Raw genomic sequence first — 22,713 nt, 5'->3', positions numbered from 1 at the left:
CGTTTAACCCAGATATAGGTAATAGAAAAAAAATGTAAACCTCAATGGCTTTGTTCAAACACGTGGCAGCAGAACCGGAAGTGGGTATACGCTATTGTGCGACCAGCCGCATACACATTAATGCGACTACCACACAACCGTATGACTTTTTAACTGCGTACTCAAAAATGCGCTTTAGCCGCGTACGCAATACTGCGGCACCCCTCTAAACGCAAGGTTCTATCAACAGAGGAAAACAAACTTTTTCCTCTCTTGTCCCTGGATTCTAGTCAGCTTCCTTAATTCACACGGAGACGGATAGCGATCTTTCAGCACAAAGCGGTTGCAGGCAAACCCTGCATGTGGCCTCTCCACCCTTTGCTGAAATATCGATGACCGTATGAGCAGGTAAGTGACTTCTTTACGAGCCCCCAACTAACGAAACTGGATCAGAACCTTTATATACCCCTGCCTATACCTTCTAAATATCCTTCCTATAAACCTCTAAGAATAACGCTAATTTGCGTACGCAGTCTGACTGCAAATAAAGACAGGAGTGGAATCTGTGGTTCCAACGCACAAGTATTATTCAGGTAAAAGTACAGTCAGTTACACACAATTGATACATACACAATTTAGGTGTAAAAGGAAATATTACAGACCCAAGTACAGTATACATACGCTGCGCCTCCGGACCCAGAGATAGACCTCAGACTAGAGACCCTCAGTTCATACAACCTTCAGCATGGACCAACTAACCAGTATTCGGACACATGTATTTATCCCCCCAGACTAAAACAGGACAAAGGAGAAATTTCCTTGCTGATATCATTGGTTCCCAGAGAAGCATATGTTACAGTACATTTAACAGGCTGGTTCAAATTGACTCTCCCTGCCTCTAACAGCAGGGGAATCTTTCTAGTAACACCTTCTGTACATTCCAACAGTTTAAACATTTTGTTGCTTGTAGGTTCTGCGATCCATAACTTGAGTTTGCATGATGCGATCTCTCCACCGATAATACCGGAATGCTGGAAAAAAACGTATGCATCAGAACAAGACCAAACACAACTTGCTTATCATGTATAATACCTTAGTTATCAAAAACCTTTATTTCTCAGCGTTGAAACTAACTTAACCAACTTAGATCATACATTTTGATGCTTATGGAACCTTATGAGTGAATATAAAATGTGTGGGTATTCAGGGTTTGGTATAAAGACATATTTAATGTGTGTATGAAGATGAGTGCATTTGTCTCTAACATTTTAGCATGCTGGGCCAGATAGTTCTACATGTCCTGTCAACAGGCCCTCCCACCTTTCCTGTGTTCAAAGGGAAAAACCTATTTTGTTCTCCTAGACTCTTGTGTGGAATGCAAATGTATTATCACCTCAAGCTGTGAAATTTGGGGCCATCCTGTCTAGGATTCGGAGACAAATCCAATTGTGTATATCAATGCCCGCATTATATTACAATTGCCACAACTTTACTTTATCTGCATCCAGGGATTCCCAATTTGTATGTAAAACTACCCATTGTCTATTTCTATTTACTTTTACTCAGAAAGCTTGTTTTTCCAGTTGCCCTTGATAGATTAACATTTCCATCTGTTCTTAGCTCCTGAATTGTAACTTGAAATGACATTGGTCATAAAATGGCGTCTTGCAGATTCTTGTTTCTAAAATGGAGTCTAGCTGCCATTTGCAAGATGGCGTCGCGCACGCTTCAATTTTAAACTGATCTTGTCTCAGCTAATAATCCAGTTTTGACACACATTACATTAACCTCTCCTCACCACCTTATAGATGAAAGGCGTGGAAACTCTGGAGTATAATATGTAATGTTCTGGTATCTATATAATGATCCAGAATGGCATGTCCTGAGATGGCCATGTGTATTCTGAGCCTGTAGCCTGTGCCGCTCCCCCTTCTATTGGCTTCCACAGCAGTTCAGAGAACGAAATTGCGGCATGGGTAAGTGCAGTGGGGCTTAGGTGACCCGGTATATGCCAGGTCCATTTTACTACTCTATAATAATTCTGGTAGGCTGATCATATAGTACATGTGCAGGGAGAGCTAGATTGTGGCACATGCCTACATTACCCTTGCTCATGGCTCCAACTGCCACTAATGTCACACAATGCTGACTACCCTGGGCTAACTAACATCATTCATCAGTCACAGTGGCTAGAGACTGGCACCCTATCCGGATGCCCCAAGCCTCATCAAAGAGGCAGCGGTGGAGTGAGTGAGAGATTGTTGGAGATAGAGGTGAGTGGAAGTGAGTCATAAAAAGAGGGCTGAAACAGAGAGAAATAGAGGGAGAATGAGTGCAGGAGAAGAGAAAGGATAAGATAGGAGAGAGAGAGATGGGGAAGAGAGATGGGAAGAGAAATAGGGGATAAGAAAAAACTGGCAGCGCTGGCAAAACAGCTTGCAACCCGGCTAATGATGGGTTCGTAATACCAGTGTCATATACAGCGGTCATACATGCTAACCACAGGGCACAGTGCAACCCCCTGCCACTTGTGCTGACCGAGGGAGGTAAAGGTGGCAGGGTGTGGCACCATGAATCGTGATTGTGGTCCCATCGACCACTGCACAATGCCACGATTCATGTCACCAAGGTCCGGGAGGCTGGTCTATTCTCTCAGGAGTACAGCAGAAGCTCCGTTATATTCAGGGAGAGTAGGTATGTTGTAAGTTATACACAGTTTTTGAGAATATTTGTACGACCCACTCCATTTTTTCCTTTGCTTCTTTTCCTGCTACCTTACTAATATTGGCTATGAAAATTAATACATAAATTGTAAAGCTGGGTACACAATAAATGATGTGTGTACCCAGCGATGTTGCCGATGATCCAAGCAACGACGGGCCAACATATCGGGCGGTCCATACACACTGGGCGATCTGGTGCCCAACATGCTGGCCCCCCCGCATAGCGCTGCATGGGATCGTCAGCTGCATCGCCTGATCTTACATAAGATCAGGCGATGAGACTGACGACCCCACGGAAGCGCGGACTACATACACACTACCGTAGGTGCAGGGGGTGCGGTTGCTATGAGGCCCGCAGCACCTCCAAAGCCCGCCTCCCCCTGCACCCAGCTCACCTCAGCGGCATTACAAGAAGAGAAGCCACTGATGATCCATGCAGCAGCCTGTGACTAGGAAGCAGTTTGATGCATGGATCATCAGCGCTGCGGGCCCCCCTTCTCTGATACATCTCTCACTAACTCATGTTGGGAGGAGGCGTGGATCCCCGGACCACGGCCACACTTCCTCCCAGCTCCAGTGAGGAGAAATGGAGCGGCGCGATTGGCTCTGTAGGTAAGGAGAGCAAGGCTGAAATACAGGGACATTTACAATAACACATTTTGAAAATCTGGGACTGTCCCTAGAAGTTAGGAACAGATGGAAACTAGTCACATGGAATGCATACCTCCCAACAGTCCCGATTCTAACGGGACAGTCCCGTTTTAGAGGCACTGTCCCGCCGTCCCACCCGTGGACCGCAGTGTCCCGCAGGCTAGGGAAAGTTGGGGAGAGCACTGTCACTCCGCTGCTCTGCATAGCTGAGCAGCGATGACTGGAGCGTGCATCATCCATATACACAATGCCAGCTCCTGAAGAAGCTGGGGACCTGTCCATGGGGATGGCCATCGACCATCATAATCATCGGTGGTTTATGGCCGTTGTCGAATGCTTTTTGTCATCGATGGGGGAGAACCAGATGGTTTCCCTACATCAATGTCTAAGCATAACAGAATGTTTTTTTTTTTTTTTTTACAAGGTCCCGGAACTTGGAGCGTAGCTTCGCCCCCGGCACCCGCGAAGCCCTGCCACCAAGTTCTGATTGGCCCAAGGGCCAGTCAGTCACAAAACAGAGGGCCATATTCAATTTGAGGCGAAAAGTTCGTTGCCTGACTTTTCGCTGTCATCGGAGGTATTGCAGGTGTAAAGTTATCGCGCGCGTCCCTGCGTATCCCCGTATTCAATTTGGATTTGGCGAAAACAGGACTCGGCGAAAAGGTTAAGTAGCGAAACGTCCTGTCACTTTTGGGGAAATCAGCCTGTCACCCCCCAAAAGATGGTCTGACATGGGGGATCATTATGGGTACCCCCAAATTGCCATGCTAAAGGTATTTGGGGCTTTTAAATGGTCTCTCAATTGGTGCTTTTTTGCGCCTTTGAGATAGCGGTGAAGAATAGCATTTAGCAATGTAAAAAAAAAAAACAACTAGTCCCTTCAAATTTGGGGTACACAAAAATGGGTGCAATCATATTCTTTAGTGGCTAAAGTGAACTTGTATAAATCGTGAAAAATCCACCTGCAATCAAAAAAACACCGGGGGGGGGCATACTTGGGGACCCCCCTGGAGTCTATTTCGCTAGTTTAAAAGTGTGTCCCCCAATTTTTTTTTTTACGCCCCCAAAATGAAAGTACCTTTTTTGGGGTGTCCTGTGGTATTTTTCAAATATTTTCTGACACAGAATACCTTTAGGGGCCTGTCCTAGGGGTGCACGGTGTTTTTTTTTAAGTCTGAACCCCAAAACTCCAATTCTGCACTTGTTCTCGCCACCTATTCAATGGGGACTTTTTAGCTCGGTTCGAACTTCTGACCTTCCGCACCTGCGAAAAGTCATCCAAATTGAATACGGGGATAAGTGAGACTAGCGATAAGACGTCATCGGCGATAAAATTTTCGATCCAAATTGAATAGGATCAGGCTATAGGACGCATGCGCAGTATATGGGTCTTGCTATTGGAACGCATCTTGCGTGTCAAATCGCCGAAGCAAGCCTGACGTCTTTCCGTTAAGGCTGCCCTCTGTAGTGCCTGACTACTCACTCTCTTTGTCGAAGAGAACTATAGTTGGGTCATTACCATCTATTACTCATTCGGTAGATTGTGATTTAAAATCTATTTTTTTCTGTAGGTGAACAGACGTTTTGTTGCTTGCAGGCGCGCTATAGAATAATCTGAAGAAGGGGACCTAGCCAGCCAGGTCCATGTCGTATCTAGGAAGAGGAGGAGAGAGAGGAGGGGCAGGAGGAGGAGTGAGAAGAATCATGGCGGAGGTGAGGGCTGTTAGATAGGGAACATGGCCTATGTCTGTCTTTTTGTCCTTTTTAGTATATAAACCCTCCACACAGCTTGGGGTAGCACACGCGTTGTAAGCCTATGCATGCAAAATGTCTAACTGTGTAGTGTGTGATATTCGTATTTACCATTATTGTTACTGTATCCCTATACAAATACATAAATCTCATCCATTTCCAGTGAGGCATTGCATGTTTCCTGCAGGCTCCTTATTGCACAGTCACTCCTGCCCATGGTAACACTAAAGATATTGGGAAATAAGCAGTACAGGGTGGTTGGGATGAGCAGATTAGTGCAGGCTTTACACCTTCCCAGGACAATGCATGGGATCCTTTAGTATCTCCTTGCATGCCTCTATGGAACCATTGTGGTGCCTAATAAATAAAAGAATCTCCATGCAGGATGTGTGTGCGGTTCATATGGACAACCTCTGAAAGTATATGTACACATTTGTGTGACTATCATGCATTTACAGTATCTCTATTTATTTTGTTGCTATTGTAAATCACACATGTCGTCTCCTTTGGGATCTGTTATCATTTTCCGGAATCTTTATTTTTCCCCAGAGTTCTATGTGTCGGCTGCACCCAGAATGCAGCCTGTAAGGTGGATTGCTCAGGGGTGTATTACCAGCATGGCTTTTTAATGCCACCATAGTGACAGCTAGCAGTGCAAGAGCATTGTATTCCCTCTGTTGCAAGGAAGCAATTTATTATAATGCAGTCATTTTGTCCAGTATTTCTGAAGTACTGTTTGTGGCATTATACATATTGTAAGCGATGCACATACATTACATACTAACACTGTGCAAACCAAAATAATACAGTGAAGGGGACAGATTTAAATAGCCAAAATGTTCTGTTCATGTTAAGTAAGCCCAGGTTTTCCATGTAATGCTGTTTTACTACTGGAACTTCAGAATTGCAAGCTTTTCTTATAGTGACATTATCTTAGATTGCTGGGTCCTATATAGTGTTGGTATTCACTTTTAACATCTATTCAGTTTAACAAATAAAGCCTCAATTTAAAGTTTATGGGCAGTATTCAATTGTTATAGCGCGCTTGATCTCCCGTCTAAAGTGATGGGAGATCGTGGGCGCTATTCAATTTGTTGCTGTTTTTCACGCTGATCGCGCCCAAAGTGGTCGGGTTTAGTCGCGTAAAACGGCTACCCCCGACCAAAGTGCTAGGCGCGATCGTAGAAAGAGCTGTTTGGACGCCCAAACAGGTCACTTTTTGCCCATTTCAGCTCGCACCCCCCTGGGGCTGCGAGATGAAATGGTACGGTGGCATCTGATCGCGGCCGACAGGAGCAACAATTGAATAGCTCCTGTCGGGCGCGTAAAGGTGTGAAACGATAAAATACTGCCCTATATCGTATAAAGCATTAGTGAGTGAATAATAGTACTAGAAATAACTGGAGCATTTAGGCTGAACTTAATGTCTATCATACAATACATCCTGAGTGTGTGATTGAGTCCCTTATGCTAATGCAAGGATCCGTGTGTCTGTAAGTCACATAGCATGTCCTGTTTAGTTTTGCCCCATGCTAGGTGCAGGAGATCTGTCAGAAACCGGAATCCATTTCCTGTATACATGACGCAGAATCACACAGAGCTATCGATACTAGCTAGACAGCCATGACTGTCCCATCTCCCACAAATCCGGTTCCGTGCTATAGCATTCCCGCCGTTCAGTGTCTGCCACGAAACGCCTATTTTTACAGAAATAGAGATCCAGCCATGTTCTGTACGCTTCAGAATACAATGGACATATTAAAAATGTGTAAATATGCATTTGCTTATGTGCTGTATGCAGCAACTCGCCATTTACATCCATACACTGAGATCGTCTGAATCAGAATGAGCCCTTTTCTGTGTAGAAAAGCACTGGGTAGTGTTATATTTGGGCATAGCAAGTGATGTCACATTTACTGAAATAACTCCGTTCCCAGTAGTTTGATCTGTATGAGATCTCTCCAGGACACTGCAAATGATATAGATGGAACATCCTCATCTGCAGTGTAGTGGGGAGGTAATATTTTACTCTTCAGTTCTGCTATAAAATAAAGTAAGCTGAACAGTATATATATTTATTTCCACTGCCCTTCTGCTCCACGGGAAGTTTCTGTCCTCCCTGAGCTCTCCTTAGGACACCTGTTTTACGGTTTGACAGGTGTACCGCAAAATGATACAGCAAAATGGTGCATGTCGGTCAGGTACTGCACCAGCATCTCCCGCTTGCTTAACTCAGACTTCTGTTCCACTACATTTTTATTTTGGGTATAAAGGTCCTTTTTTATTTATTTATTTTTTCTTTCAGGCAGAAATTGTGGAGGGATGCAGACTGCCTGTCCTTCGCAAGAACCAAGACAATGAAGTGGAGTGGCGTAAGTGTTCCAGATAGTCTTTCTATATTCAGATGCAGTGTTTGTTCTATTCTTTATCTAAGTCCTAGAAATCAGTCTTTACAAGTTGATGCTTATGAGTTTCCATTAATTGACTAGTAAGTGGTGAAGTTTATGAATGTATTTTTGTCTGATATAATAATGCTCAGATGAATATCCAAATTTAGAAATAAAGGAAATATTTCCTCCTTTGAATAGAATTATTGAGGTAAGTACAGAGTTTGATTTGCTATTTCTTATTTATCTGTACATTCCGTTTCAGCACTGGCAGAAATACTGAGCGTCAAAGACCTGACCGGGAAGAAACTCTTCTATGTTCATTACATAGACTGTAAGTAAGACTGGAGCTTGCCAAGGTGAAAATGACTTGGTACAGTGAATATCAATTCTCTGCTCTACAGTACTGTGTTGTAAAAAAAAATGCTGGTGTCTGACTTTATATTATTTTTCTTTTTGTGCCATTCCTTTGTTCAGTTAATAAGCGATTAGATGAATGGGTCACCCATGATCGTTTAGATTTAAAGAAGATTCAGTTTCCAAAAAAAGAGGCAAAAACACCAACAAAGAATGGACTTTCTGGGTCCAGACCCAGCTCTCCAGAGCGAGAGGTGGTGAGTAATCTGAGAATACCCAGCTCACCAGAGAGAGAGGTGGTGAGTAATCTGAGAATATATATACGTATATACAGAAGCAATATTTGTACTTGTATCCCTGTGCAAAAGGTGCAACATAACTAGGATTGCCTAGTCAGCTGTTTTATGCTTAAACTAAATATATCCAACATGCACTGTTTCACTTTTTGGCATTAGGTTCCTGTGTTTGCAGACTTGAATGTATATGTACTGATGCTAACTTCTGTGAAGCGGTGAAATTTCTGCTGTAGTTTTAAAGCGTCAATCATTTAAAAGGTGCAACCAAGTTGGTTTTGCTTTTTAAATGATTGCTGGTTTAAACCTAAAGCTAAGATTGTGCAAACTGCACTGAGTCAAAGAACTTGAAACCTATTACATATACCGCTTGATTGCAGCACTTATAAACAAGGATTAGGCTTGTCATATCATCACTTTAATTCAGGACATGTGAATTACACAGGCAGGTTACAACCAGGTGAAATTTAGACTTGAAGTCAGCCAGCCACAGAATCTATGTAATTCATATGTGTCCCGAGTTAAAGGGATTATATAACAAGCCTAACTAGGATGGACCTGTAATGTAACAGCAATTTAACTTACTGAAGTTTCCTTTTTTTTTGACCTGTATCAGATCCCATTAGGGTCTTCCAGACACCTGCAGCCACACATCTTTAATGGAGTGGATCTTATATGCTCAAACGTTACTTTCCTAACAAATCTGCAGTAGAATGCCAGTTTAACACTGTAAATGCAATTTACCAGTTTTCATAAGTAGTCCTGTGATTTACTTATTGGGTCAAATAGGTCCAATAAGGTGGCAATATAATGCATCAAAATGAAATATAATCTTGGTATATTGATAGAGAATGTCTACAATAATATAAATATCACGCACCCTCTATCTGTGATTGTTATGCATTGTAGCAGAACTGGCTAACTAGTCCTAAAATAATACGAGTGCTATGTAAAGTGTAATCCGGCCTGTGGGTAACCATACAGCTATAATGGTGGCAACACAACCTTTTAAATCCCTAATTTGGCCTGTAAGCATTAATCTGTAAAAGTTACTTTGTTTGAAACTGGTAAAAGCATATTTTTTTTCTTTGGTATAGGAATTATACCCTATGGTATGAAATGTAATAGAGGAATCTTTCTTTATTTTAGGTTTTCTAAATTCTTAGTCTCTCAGTCAGTATATGTAAATGTGATAACAACCTTGAAATTTAAAAAAAAAAAAAAGTTTGTTCAGATTTCTTTTTTTTTTGTAACTTTTTGACCTATTTTGCCATAGTTGATTTAAAATGTTTCTCATACTAAATTAGTTCTGAATAGGAAAACACCTTTATAGAAAGTAAATTTAGTATAATACACAAGTTTTCCCCTATGTATGGCCATGGTTATGTTTTTGTATTTTATCAAACCTTGCAGCTGTGAAAGCCCCTCTCATTATGGACTATCATTTTTGGCATAGTGTTTATTTTAATGATTTAAAACTGAAACTTGGTACCTTGAGTCATGTATGAAGACACGGGCAGATTCTTGGTACCTTGAGTCATGTATGAAGACACGGGCAGATTCTGTGTGACCCTCGGTATTGGCATGTGGAGGGTAATAAGTTAATATTTGAGATCACACAGCGGTGAAGTAAACCATGAGTCTAACTCTCCCAGTGTAATGGGGAAAGGTAACAAGTCTGTGTCATTCCTTTCACAGAGGAAGATTCCTGAACTCATTCTACCTCCAGTCGCAGCCCCTGCGGGAGGAGGAAAATCTCTCCCTGTTCCAGTAAGATTGTCTCCCATTTATATACGTTCCTGTCTGTCCCCCTACTTTCACTATTCTTTATACAGTATATTTCCTCTGCTACCTCATCAACAAAGTTTCTGCGCGCCACTTTCCTTCTTTCAGCAGAAGCGTAAGGTTGAAGTAGTATCGCCAGCAACTCCGGTCCCCCCAGCACCTGAGACCACACAAGCCTCTGTCTTCCCACAGGTACAACATGGGATGATTGTTCAATTTGTCATCTCTAACATGTCTCTTGTAATCATGTGTAAAGTATTGTCAGAGTATCATTTTACAGTCATTAGCCACTACAATGGAGTTCTGACTGCACTATGTATATCATGTACAAAGGGAGCCGATTATCTGTGTAGGAAGACTCCAATTTCACTTAATTCCCTCTCTGTGCCAGTAGTCACTTGGCTTGTCATGTTGTGCAGACTGTCTTCTACTACAACCTCCCGGCAGGCTGGCACTGCTAGTTTACAAGACTGTACATGACATGAAGTATAAATACAGGTGCCACATAAGACACACTGACATAGTATTTACGTTGATGCATTAAAAAAAGTGAAAATATAAAATAAAATCCCATATACACTGCTTGTTACAGCAATAAAGCTGCACTGTCACCTGACTAAGAGAATATTTAAAGTTGCCATTTTAAAATGTCAGCGGAGGGGTGTGTGAGCGGGAGGACTAATTAGGAGTCACAGTCTCTGGGATTTTGACAGGGGCTGTGAGATGAACCAGGAGCCCCATAGTGCAGCCCCGGCACTGGGTGCAAACCTGTTTCTACATAATGATATTGCAGCTTTAAGCTTCTGTTGCTTTTTCAGTGTATTTAGGCTATGGAATATGTGACGTTTATGGTTATGAAAACCAGAACTGATAGAAAGTTGTGGCTAATTTAATGTGGGTATTTCTCTGTAGAATGGAGCAGCCCGCAGGCCAAGTGCACCGGCTGTACCTCCTGGACGGAAGCGGAAATCTAACTGCCTGAGTGCAGATGAGGTGAGGACAAAGGATGCTCACTAGCTATTTACCTGACCAGAATTAGCCCTTCAGCACTGACCACAGCACATTAGACCATGCCATTGTCATGAGGTCTCTTAGTTCCTACATAGGATTAATCCCGCTAACCATAATACATCACTGTGATTGGGAGGTATTTGTCCAGTGGGAGCCTGGCCCTTTACTCCATCAGATCTCACATACCTGACTAATATGCTTTTGTTTTTTTCCCTTCTTTTTTTCTTAGCCACCTTTTGGTGCAGCTAAACATAAAATGTGGCTTTAGCAAAGTGTAAAAACATTTTGTCACATTTCGGTTTTATTTGTGTATTCATCCATACACTGAAAAGGGTTTAAAGGCAATGAATGGTATCTTTTTCTCATGGTATTTATCTATACAGGGCTAAATGTACAAAATATTCTTGTAAGTCCTTTTAATGAGGCTAGTAAGTCTCCTTGCAAAGCCCATAGTTGTCCTTAATGGTCTTCTCTTCCCCTATTATCTGCTCCCTGAGCTCTCCTGTCACTTAAGGTGTGCTATTACTCTCGCAGTACAATGGCTTGGGGACTGTGGCCTTCATGTTATGAGTTGGAGAGTTGTCACTAGGGACATGACCAGGTCAGGAAAGAACTGATATGACGGCCGCCAAAGCGGTACCAGACGCAATCCTCTTTGCTCGTAGCACATATGTCTATTATAAGTATAGTGTAAACTATAAATTGCATATATTAATATTCAATCCTACTGGATTGCAAACTAAGATGCACTATTAAGGGACTATATTACAAGTGATTCTGTTGTCAATGTTCCAACGGCACATGAACCCTAATTGTATCAACCGCTATGTACAATTAAATAAAGAAATTGTTTTGAATTGAGTCCTTATGATATATTTGACAATACTCCGTTAAGATTAATGCAACTATAATCTGTTATTAGCTACTTTTGTAAGGATAGGCTGATTGCAAAGTAATTACATGGGCTAGTAATCAGTAAGTCTGGTATGCATAGGAAAGAAATGCCTACCCTGTGCCAATACATTACCAATTAGAACGCAAAGGCTATTTTTCGGTAATCAGATGTTTCCTGTGAGGATATTTATACCCATCACCAATGTGTGCCCCTCACCTCCTTCTAGCGCAGGAGATATTGATATATTTTGGCGAATGAAGCAGCCTTTACCTGTGGATGAACTTTAAATGCCAGCAAGCAATGTCTATATGTAATTATCAAACATTTTCCTTTGTGTGACGAGCACTAGAATGACAATTGTTTCTATCATTTTGCACTTTTAATTTGTGTCAATATAGTGCTCAATGCCTTCCATCACCTATACTTTCAGGATTCTCAGGACAGCTCAGATGGAATCCCTTCTGCTCCTCGAATGACTGGCAGCTTGGTGTCTGACCGCAGCCATGACGATATCATTACCCGCATGAAAAACATAGAATGCATTGAGCTGGGCCGTCACCGCCTCAAGCCTTGGTACTTCTCACCTTACCCGCAAGAGCTGACTGTGTTACCTGTCCTATACTTATGTGAATTCTGTCTCAAGTATCTTAAGAGTCTTAAATGTCTACAGAGACACCTGGTACGTGTGATTTGCACTGCAGAAAGATTCATAAGAATGATGTGCTTATGTTGTTACAGAGTGGTGATGTTCTCTCCTTTTCTTCCCAGACTAAATGTAATTTGCGACATCCCCCAGGAAATGAAATCTACAGGAAAGGAACCATCTCTTTCTTTGAAATAGATGGACGCAAAAATAAGGTAAGTGTAGGCTCACATTAAGGGAACGCAAAGAGAGGTTTTTCTCTGTAAATGTAATTTGTAATCCTTCAATTACGTATCTGTACTGGAGCCTGTATATTGTTTTTTCTTTTGCCAAACTTGCTTCGTTCCGATTAATGTGTCTTGTAGTTCGTTCAATGTATTGGACCACATATTGGTTCATCCATACCATTCAGTCTTATTACTGTAGTTCGATTCTTGATGATTTTTTGCTCCTGGCAAGCTGGTAATGCTTAATAATTCAGGCGTGTTATGGGACCTGACAGAGCTTACATGAGCGAATGTACAGTATGACCCCTCACATATGTCTTCTAAAAAGGATCCCCATTATGTACTAGTCTTTTGATTAAGTCCATCTAAAGCATGGATGGAGAATTGTAGTGGGCACATCGTGGCATCTGATTCCTAAGACAAGACCTGCTGTGTAACTCCTGGTACGTTTCATCACCAAGGCTTGCATTAATGGCAAGTTTCATCAAATTATAACAGAGTATGGATGACTTTCATCTCCTGGAGAGAAAAGAAAAAGGGTTTCCTATCCCTTCCTTTCAGTCAGCCCATCTACAGCTATTTGTGCAGGAAGACCTGGATGGCAGTTTGAGACTTGGCTCCCTAGTGCATACTTATTTTTCTGGGAGTGCTGTACATGCAACCTCTGTGCACCACCCTCCTTCCAAAAAAAAAAAATAGCTATTTCGGATCTCAACTTAGTAGTGACAGCCTTACAGCACCCTCCTTTCGAAACCTTGGAAAGCTTTTTTTTTTTCTACTGCAGGGTCCATAGGACTCCACAGGAGACCTTGGGGTATAGGTTGATTACGCAGTCGTCAGGCACCTCAATAGTTAAAGCTGTCCTCCCAGGATGCACCAGGCCCCTCTCCTATACCACACCCCCAGGCCAACCCACCTCAGTTTCGTAGGTGTCCAGCCGGAGTCGGTTCACTTCAAGAAATGGTTCCTGCTGAGTGGTCAACATGGTCAGTCCGGAGGACGTCCATGTTGCCACTCCGACACCCCACCGACGCTGGAACTGTGCTAGGGATCGTGGCAGGAGTCTAGGGGTTTTGGCTAGCAAAAACTCCTACACGCCCAGGACTGTGGCCGGATTTCATGGGGGACATGGCAAGTAAGCAGCGGGCGTCCGCACTGGCGCCCACTGATGGCACAGTTCAGTTTTTCACTTCCATGGGCTGGGGGCTCCCTGGGAAGAGGCGGCAATTGATAACAGGCACTGCGCCTGCGTCCCACTAGACCACCAGGGATACGGGGCTGTAGCGCTAGGTGTGCGCCGGCATCCCAGGACTTAATTGCATGCCAGGGAAGCTCCTCCCTCGCTGCACTACGCGCCTTTCCACTGCGGTCTGGCGGTTGTGGTCAGCGCTTCTCCCACAGGGCCTCCTCCTCTGAGTCCTCTGGCAGCCATCTTGATGTGCAGTAACACTGGTCTCACCCGGTGTTGCTGTGCCTGAGCTCCCTTACATACCTCTCCTCCAAGCAGGTTGGTGTATGTAGCACTGTTCCTACTAGACTGTAGGTCTAGTAGTTGATTAAGGTGCAATATAGTGCAGATTTTATTCTTGCATTGTATATGTCTGATGCTAGAGCTGTCTGACTGTATTTCTTTCCTCTGTCAGCCATTTTACTATCCCTGTACTTTCTGTTCTCACTAGCCCTTGCGGTGACCGATGCTGTCAGGGTGTTAGTTTACTTCACAGTTCAGTTTGTTTATTGATCTGCGGAGTGTGACACATACATTCATCATGTCTGGAAGTGATTCTGGACAGGCTGATATTCCCCTCACGCAGTCCTGTACTAAATGTTTTGCAGGTCTACAGGAAGGGGAGATTATTGTGGGAGGATTGTGTACCCTGTGTGCCAGGAATGCAGGTTTACCTGCTGGGCTCAGCTCTTCACAAGAGCCGCCCTGGGCTTGTTTTGCACAAGCGTTAATTACCCTGGTGGGAAGGCTTGCAGCACCTCCAGTGTCCCCACAATTGGGGTACGCTCCGCAGGTTGCTATGCCATCTTCTTTAAAGGGGGACAGCTGGTTGTGGCTCAAAATATGCCTTCACAATCTAAACCTTTATCAGGTGTCACCTGAACCTGTTTGGGTTAATACACTCTCCACCACGGTGCAAAACCTGAGAGATTTTACAGGGTGACTCTCTCCTGCATTCAGCTAGAGGTGCTGTCTTCTCAGTCCATGTACTATCAGGATGATGGGTCCACTGATGGGGAAATTCAGGACTTATCTGAGTCAGAGCTCCCTCATTCGTGCAGTCCATGTGGCTATGGATATTGGGGATGAGGATACCTCGGCCGCCAAATCCAAACATGCCTTCTTTTAAGGAAGTTAAAAGTTCACCGACAGCTTTTCCTCTGTCTGATCAGCTGGTTGAACACTTGGAAGAGGCCTGGAACACACCAGGCAGGAGATTTCAACCGCAGAAACGGTTGGAGGCCGCTTATCCGTTTGAGGAAAAGTATTTCTCTAAGTGGGAAACTCCTCCTCAGGTCGATTCTCATATTACTCGCTTAGTTAAAAGTGCGACCCTTCCTATGCCATCCATGTCATCATTAAAGGATGTTACGTACAGAAAAGTGGAGGTGTGTCTAAAGTCCATTTATTTCCTCTCTGGGGTGGTTCGCTAGGCCAGCTATGGCTATCTGCTGGGTGGCCAGGGCCATGGAACAATGGGCAAATGCTTTGGAAGCGTCCTTGCCCTTGGAAACTACCAGTGAACAGCTTGAACTGGTGGGTTACCTCAGAGACTCTGCTACATATGTTAACGAGGCTGCTTTGGATGTTAGTCTTTTTAACATCTCCCATTTCGGCGGCTGCGGTGTCAGCCAGGCGCTCTCTTTGGTTGCGATCTTGGAGAGCGGATGCAGAGTCCAAAAAAAGGGTTAGAGAGTTTACCTTTCAATGGCCAGGTCTTGTTTGGTCCGGATTTGGACAAAATTGTAGACACATTTGGCGGCTGCCAAGTCTGCTTGTTTGCCCCGGTGCCGTCGGGATCTGGAACTTTGTCCTTTCGGACCTTCTGTCCTCAGGGTAAGTCAAAGGTCCAGTCCATTCCCAGACCTTCCGGAACGAAGAAGGTCACAAAGCCCAAGAAACAGGCTTGGAGTACCAGACATCCAGCTACCAAGCCTGACGTAAATCCTTCAGCCTGACAGGGCGGGCCTCTCCTTGGGGGACTTTAAGGTAGGAGGCCGACTTCTTCAGTTCACCCAGTGCTGGTGTCACACCACCACAGACACTTGAGTAAGGGAAGTGGTCTCTCACGGATACACCCTCTCCTTCCACAGCAGACCACCTCATCAATTCTTCCCTACTGGACTTCAGATGGATTAGGACAAGGCATTGGAAGTTCAGAAAGTTATACGTTCTATGCTCCTGGCGAGAGTTATAGTTTCGGTACCTACTTCCCAGAGGGGAATGGGGTATTATTCCAATCTCTTTCTGGTTCCGAAACCAAATGGTTCATACAGGCCTATCCTAAACCTTAAGTCCCTGAACAAGTTTCTCCGAGTGCCTCGGTTCAAGATGGAAGCCCTGCGGTCTATTATACTGGCTATGGAACCTGGGGATTTTATTGTGTGTCTGGACATTCAGGTCCCGATAGCTTCGGCTCACCAGAGTTACCTCAGGTTCGCAGTATTACAACAAAACTTCCAGTTTCAGGCCCTGCCCTTTGGGCTGTCCACGGCACCCAGGGTGTTTACCAAACTTATGGCAGTTATGGCGGCCCAGCTGTGGCTGCAGGGGGTCCGTCTGTTGCCTTACCTGGACGACCTGCTGTTGCTAGCCAGGTCTCATGAATTACTTCTTCAGCATCTACAGCTGACAATCACAGTGCTACAAAGTCACGGGTGGTTGATCAACTGGAAGAAGTCCTCTCCGACGCCCTCACAGCGGATGCTTCATCTCGGAGCATTGTTGGATTCTCAACAACAGAGGATCTTCTTGACCAAGGACAAGATATCCACCTTGCAGCAGCGGGTTCGCAGCTCCCTGCACAGTCGCCAAGTATCGATTCACTCGGCAATGCAGTTACTGGGCTCCATGGTGTCGACATGGTGGAGTATGGCCAGTTTCATTCCCGGCCTCTACAGTCTCTGATCCTCTCCAGGTGGGACGGATCTTCACGCCAGATACGAACCCAGACATTGTAGCTTTTTTCGTAGGTGCGTCTGTCTCTGACTTGGTGGCTTCACACAAGTCACCTTACCAAGGGCCGCCCTTTTTGGATCCCGGATTGGGTCCTCCTGACAATGGACGCCAGTCCCCGGGGTTGGGGCGCAGTGATGGGTCCTCACTACTTTCAGGGAAGGTGGACGACAGAGGAATTTGTCCTTCCAATAAACATATTGGAACTCAGGGCGGTTCTCAGGGCTATTCAGCACGCAAGACTACTTCTTCGCGGAAAAGTCCAGTCAGACAACGCCACCACGGTGGCATACATAAATCGCCAAGGAGGAACTCTAAGTCAGGCGGCACTGGTAGAGGTGTCCCGCGTTCTGACTTGGGCGTAAGGCAATGTCACAGCCATATCGGCAATGTTCATTCCAGGGGTCCTCACCTGGGAAGCGGACTTCCTCAGCCGTCAAGACGTGCATCCAGGGGAATGGTCTCTTCACCAGAAAGTGTCCCAACTTTTAGTGGACAGGTGGGGCCTTCCCGAAATAGAGCTCATGGCATCCCGACACAACCACATGTTGCCAGTGTATGGGTCAAGAACAAGAGATGTAGAGGCTCTTCTGGTAGACGCTCTGTCGGTCAGTTGGACCTTCCAGTTTGCGTACCTGTTCCTCCATTCTCCCTTCTTCCTCGAGTGATTTGAAAGTTCAAGCAAGAAGGAGGCATGTTGTTGCCGGTGGCATCAGCATGGCCCAGACGACACTGGTACTCAGAACTTCGGAGTCTCTTATAGACACTCCGATGCTCTTGCCTCAAGGTCCTTGCTATTACCCGGACCTTAGTCGTCTGTCTTTGATGGTGTGGCTGTTGAGACAGCCTTCTTAAGGTCCAGGGGTTTTTCCAGCTCTGTGGTTAACACCATGCTCAGAGCTCGGAAGCCTGTTTCTGCGAGAATTTATCACAGTGTGTGGCACACCTTCTTTGAATGGTGTCGCCCTAGACGTTATGATCCTCAGGTATTTGGGATATCCAGGGTTTTGGCTTTCCTACAAGCGGGCTTCGATCACGGTCTTCGCCTTGCTTCTCTGAAGGTGCAGGTTTCTGCCCTGACCGTGTGGTTTCAGCGTAGGATTGCTACTCTTCCTGATGTCCACACCTTTATGCAAGGTGTGTTTCATATTCAGCCTACCTTTGTCCCACCTGTGGTTCTGAGGGCTCTCCAAGGACTGCCATTTGAACTGCTGGGCTCAGTGGATTTAAAATGTCTTACAACTAAGACTGTTTGTTTCTTCTGGCCATTGCCAGAAGGGTGTCAGATTTGGGGGCTCCCTCATGTAGCCCTCCCTTTCTGATTTTTCATAGTGACAGGGCGGTGCTTCAGACTCGCCCTGGTTTTCTACCTAAGGTAGTATTTAGTTTCCACAGTAAAGAGGAAATTATAGTGCCGGCCTTTAATTCCCCAGACCTCTCAGCTGTTGAGGCCTCCTTGGATGTAGTATGTGCGCTAAAGATATTTATGTTGACCGTACCAATTAATTTCGGAAGTCGGACTCCTTGTTTGTCCTCTCTGGTTTCTGTAAGAAGGGATGGCCTGCCACTAAGCAAACTTTGGCAGGATGGATTCGAATGGCGATTTCTGAGGCTTGCACTCATGAGGGCCTTCCTGTTCCGGCCTCTGTTAAGGCTCATTCTACTCGTGTGGGTCCTTCATGGTCAGCTCGCCGTGGCGCCTTGGCTGTTCAGCTTTGCAAGGCGGTCTTCTTTCCATATCTTTTTAAGGTATTATGCATTTGATACCTTTGCCTCTCAGGATGCTTCCTTCGGGCGGCGGATTCTCCTTTCTGCACAGGAGCGTCCCCACCCTTAAGGAGACTGCTTTGGGAACTTCCGAAGGTCTCCTCTGGAGCCCTATGGACCCTGCAGTAGAAAATAAGAGATATGGTAAGAACTCACCTTTGTTATCTCTATTTCTAAGTCCATAGGGTCCACAGGACTCCCACCCTGTCGCACCTGTGCTGCAGATGGGCTGTGTTCTGGTCACCGGTTTTTCCGTCTCCTTCTTTGTGAGTGTGTGATACTAGTGTGTCCCAGAATTTCTTCTGTCTCCTCCTCCGGCCATTGACTTGTTACGTAACTGAGGTGCCTTGGCCTGGGGGCGGGGTATAGGAGAGGGGCCCGGTGCATCCTGGGAGAACAGCTTTAACTATTGAGGTGCCAGACGACTGCATCATCAACCTTATACCCCAATGTCTCCTGTGGACCCTATGGACTTCATAGCGATAACAAAGGTAAGTTCTTACCATATCTCTTATTTTTTTTATCGTATCTTACAAAAGATAGAAATGTTTCGTAGTTGGGGCTCTGTCTTGTAGGTCTCCATATATCATAAAGACTGTTCTTTGCACTAAACCTTCCTTTTAGTTGTCTCCCAAGTTCCATATAAATCGGGATATTAGGATTCCAGTCATAGACTTAGTAGATCTCCAGAAGATGGCTTTTCATTCTCTGGATCAAGAGAGGTTTAGAGGAGACTCCAATTTAGGCTTGGCTAGAAAAAAAAAAGCACAGACTTCACAGCAGAATGTGGGGGTATAGAAGTGGAGTTCAGTCTTTTCTGATAAAATGTATGTGCCCAAACTGCAGAATGAACCTCCTATACCCCATTTGTTCCAGTGTCCACCAATGGATTCAGAGAAAATAAATCAACCAGAATTTAATTTTTTATTGTATAAAAAGTCTGAAAATATCTCCTCCTTTCTTCTCAGAGTTACTCTCAGAATTTATGTCTCTTGGCCAAATGCTTCTTGGACCACAAGACGTTATACTATGACACGGATCCTTTCCTATTTTACATCATGACTGAATATGACTCCAAGGGATTCCACATTGTTGGCTATTTTTCCAAGGTGTGTTTTTTTTTTTTTCCTGTTGTGGAACTTTAATGATTTGCTATATAATGCACTGATTTACTTATTGTATGACCAAGCCAGCTACAGCTCTTTTGTTTGCCAATTTAGGAGAATTTCAAACCGTTTTCTGCCGCCCAGAATACTAAAATGTGGACCTTTGTCGTTTGTACACACATTCGGTATCTGAACTGGCTGATTTATATTTCAGACAGAATATTTTCTAGTTTTGTAAAAAGTGACTAGGATGCAAGCCGACTAATTCTAAACATCATGCATCTAAATTAGATAGAATGGTGAATAGCATTAAACCCTCAATGTCTGTTTTTATAGTTGTTAAAAGTAAGTCCTTATTAAACAGCAGTGTTTAATGGTCCCAAAAACATTCCCCTAGTTTCAAGTGGCTGCTGTTTCTCTAATTCCGGTAGCTCCCAGCGGTGTAAATCTATAAAAATAATGGAGAGAAGGCGCCCTCTAGTGCAGTAATTATTAGTACATATGCAGTGTAAACATGTCTCCCAACAAAGTGCACATGAACTATTAAATTCAGGTGGCAGAGTGGATCGGAACTGTATTAAAACATTAGCTGTATTGATAAACTCCAGTGAATTTAATCTCTGGTACAAGCTGCAGTTACCAGAACATCCCTTTAAGAGGGAATTATGCAGCTTCTGTGGCTGCTGACTTTTTTTTTAAAGGAATATTCAAATACATGAGCACACATGTTACAATGGATGTGTACTGTTAATTATGACACTAGAGGGGTTCTTCTATCTATTGTTTTACAGACATACTTTTTTTTTTATTTTATATTTAGTAATAAGGAATAAAGTTCTCTGTTAAACCAGCCCATAGCCTTAAGGTGAAATTAGTCTAAGGGGAAATCATCCAGGTTTGACGTAGTTAACAAGATAAATGTTTATTAATGTTGTGTCCTGGCCTATGAGACTAACATTACCTGCGTACTGATGTCAGTATGGGAGGGGCTATCTATAAATCTATAAAGCACCTTCATAGTACGACTTTGACTAATTGCATTGTGCCAATGAATGCGGTATACAGTTTGTTTTTTTTGTTTTGTTTTTTTCCCTGCTTGTCAAATCTGTGTTGTTTTTTTTTGTTTTGTTTTTTAAATGTAACCGCAAATGTGGATGATATAAATATGAAATTCATGTACAATACTTTCCAGGTCCAATAATATGGTAAAATTAGATTAAATGTTCTGGCCATTTTTCCCACATGCACAGGAGAAGGAGTCAACAGAGGATTATAATGTTGCTTGTATCCTGACCTTGCCGCCCTATCAAAGAAGAGGATATGGCAAACTTCTTATTGAGTTCAGTAAGTCTGTGGCTAGGCTCTTGCAGTTCCTATGTGTGCCTTCTGTCCTATTCCCTTTCATGTCCCTAACTGGTTCATCACCTGCTATTTCTTGTAAGGTTATGAGCTGTCTAAGGTGGAGGGGAAGACTGGTACACCAGAGAAGCCTCTCTCAGATTTGGGCCTTCTCTCCTACCGAAGTTACTGGTCTCAGACAATCTTGGAGATCCTAATGGAACTTAAGACAGAGACTGGGGAGAGACCACAGATCACCATTAAGTAAGATTCAAAAGGTTAAGATGGTAATACATATGGCTAAAATAAGAGATTATAGTGAGCATGTGTGCTGATACTGACTTTTATATCCTTAGTGAAATTAGTGAGATCACCAGCATCAAGAAGGAAGATGTCATCTCTACATTGCAGTACCTGAACCTAATCAATTACTATAAGGTAATAATCTCAAAGATAGAAACTACCCAGCTGTCACTGTTCTGTCCTTATGCAGAGTAGTAGTAGAACATTTAGATTACCATGCCGCTTTAATGATGTTAGGTGCTTCTCTTATAGGGACAGTACATCCTGACCCTCTCAGAAGACATTGTTGAAGGCCATGAAAGGGCAATGCTGAAAAGGATTCTTAGAATAGACTCCAAATGTCTGCACTTTACACCCAAGGACTGGAGTAAAAGAGGGAAGTGGTAGGATGCATACATTGCACATAAAGTATCAAGGAGGACTGGCACAAAATTAAGATTGTTGGGTTTAAAAGACATTATTGGACTCTTGTTATCATTTCATATGGTCTTTTAAGGACATCTGTCAAAACAATTGATGCTTATCTGTCATTGTGGATAATGAGCAAATGCTGGATGTATGGGCAAAGATGGTCTTTGTGCAGAAGTGGTAATGTATGGAAGAGTGCCAGTAATACCAAATCTAAAGGTAGAGCGCTGTAACGTGTCACCTTGAGCTGTGGGACCCTACATGTGTATCAGCTGCCTCTGAGATGGTATTCCAGAACAACTTTTATAAATGGACAAAAGTTTCACCAACCCTTTTTTTTTTTTTAGCTGGATGTACAGTCAAATAGCCTTCTCTGCCATTTTCGGGTGTGGTTTCCACAATCATACAAAATTGGCTGACTTAGTTATGTTGGTACCTACTGTACATAAAGGAATTGTGAAAATGCCACCAGCTACAGTGATCTAATGTGTTGGATTGTGGAGTCTGTCCAGGATCACTGACCAGAAAAATGACTGCATGGTAGAGCTGCGATGTAACACACTGCTGCTGCTCAGTGTGAGGGTTGTCTACACGACGTCTATTATGTAATATTGTGTAAATAGTGTTTCATACCACATGTACAAAGCATTTTATTAATATAGACTGACTATTTCCACTCCATAAAAGTTGTTTTCATTATTGTAATGTAATTATAATTGATGAAACTTGCAACTAGCCTGTATCTGCTCTTACAATCTAATGTTCTTCTTCAGGGTCCATAGGGAGACAATGATGGGGGTGTGTGTAAGTGGTGTCCAGTCTTCCTATCCACCAAACAGTTAAATTTTGTCCTAAATACAATGAACTGTTTCTTGTCTGTCTGGAATAGTGTATGACTATCCTGC

General features: G+C 43.7%; 1 protein-coding gene across 4 annotated transcripts; it reads left to right on the top strand.

The window, feature by feature from the left end:
* The first annotated feature begins 4,964 nt into the window (after positions 1 to 4,964).
* KAT5 (lysine acetyltransferase 5) lies at positions 4,965 to 22,669 on the top strand. Of its 4 annotated transcripts, none has more exons than XM_088468345.1 (14): positions 4,965 to 5,066; positions 7,411 to 7,477; positions 7,758 to 7,826; positions 7,970 to 8,106; positions 9,841 to 9,912; positions 10,039 to 10,119; positions 10,840 to 10,920; positions 12,264 to 12,512; positions 12,602 to 12,691; positions 19,622 to 19,762; positions 21,010 to 21,103; positions 21,202 to 21,361; positions 21,454 to 21,535; positions 21,653 to 22,669. In XM_088468345.1, exons 1-14 carry the CDS (start codon positions 4,998 to 5,000, stop codon positions 21,785 to 21,787), a joined length of 1,527 nt encoding a protein of 508 aa, XP_088324471.1. In that variant the 5' UTR covers positions 4,965 to 4,997; the 3' UTR covers positions 21,788 to 22,669. The 4 variants fall into 4 exon arrangements, with proteins under 4 accessions (XP_088324471.1, XP_088324470.1, XP_088324469.1 ...); XM_088468344.1 differs by having other exon boundaries at positions 10,036 to 10,119; XM_088468343.1 differs by having other exon boundaries at positions 7,970 to 8,148.
* The last annotated feature ends 44 nt before the right edge of the window (positions 22,670 to 22,713 follow it).

Source organism: Taudactylus pleione, unplaced genomic scaffold (assembly GCF_031769625.1).
Source record: "Taudactylus pleione unplaced genomic scaffold, aTauple2 ptg000085l, whole genome shotgun sequence".
In the NCBI taxonomy this organism is placed as follows: Eukaryota; Metazoa; Chordata; class Amphibia; order Anura; family Myobatrachidae; genus Taudactylus; species Taudactylus pleione.
Note: the sequence above shows the minus strand (reverse complement) of the source record. Positions and strands in the feature narration are given on the sequence as shown.

Coding starts and splice junctions, on each gene's coding strand:
- KAT5 (XM_088468342.1), top strand. CDS start 4,998: ATGTCGTATCTAGGAAGAGGAGGAGAGAGAGGAGGGGCAGGAGGAGGA. Junction 8,149..9,840: donor GCTCACCAGAGAGAGAGGTG/GTGAGTAATCTG, acceptor TTCCTTTCACAG/AGGAAGATTCCTGAACTCAT. Junction 10,120..10,839: donor AAGCCTCTGTCTTCCCACAG/GTACAACATGGG, acceptor ATTTCTCTGTAG/AATGGAGCAGCCCGCAGGCC.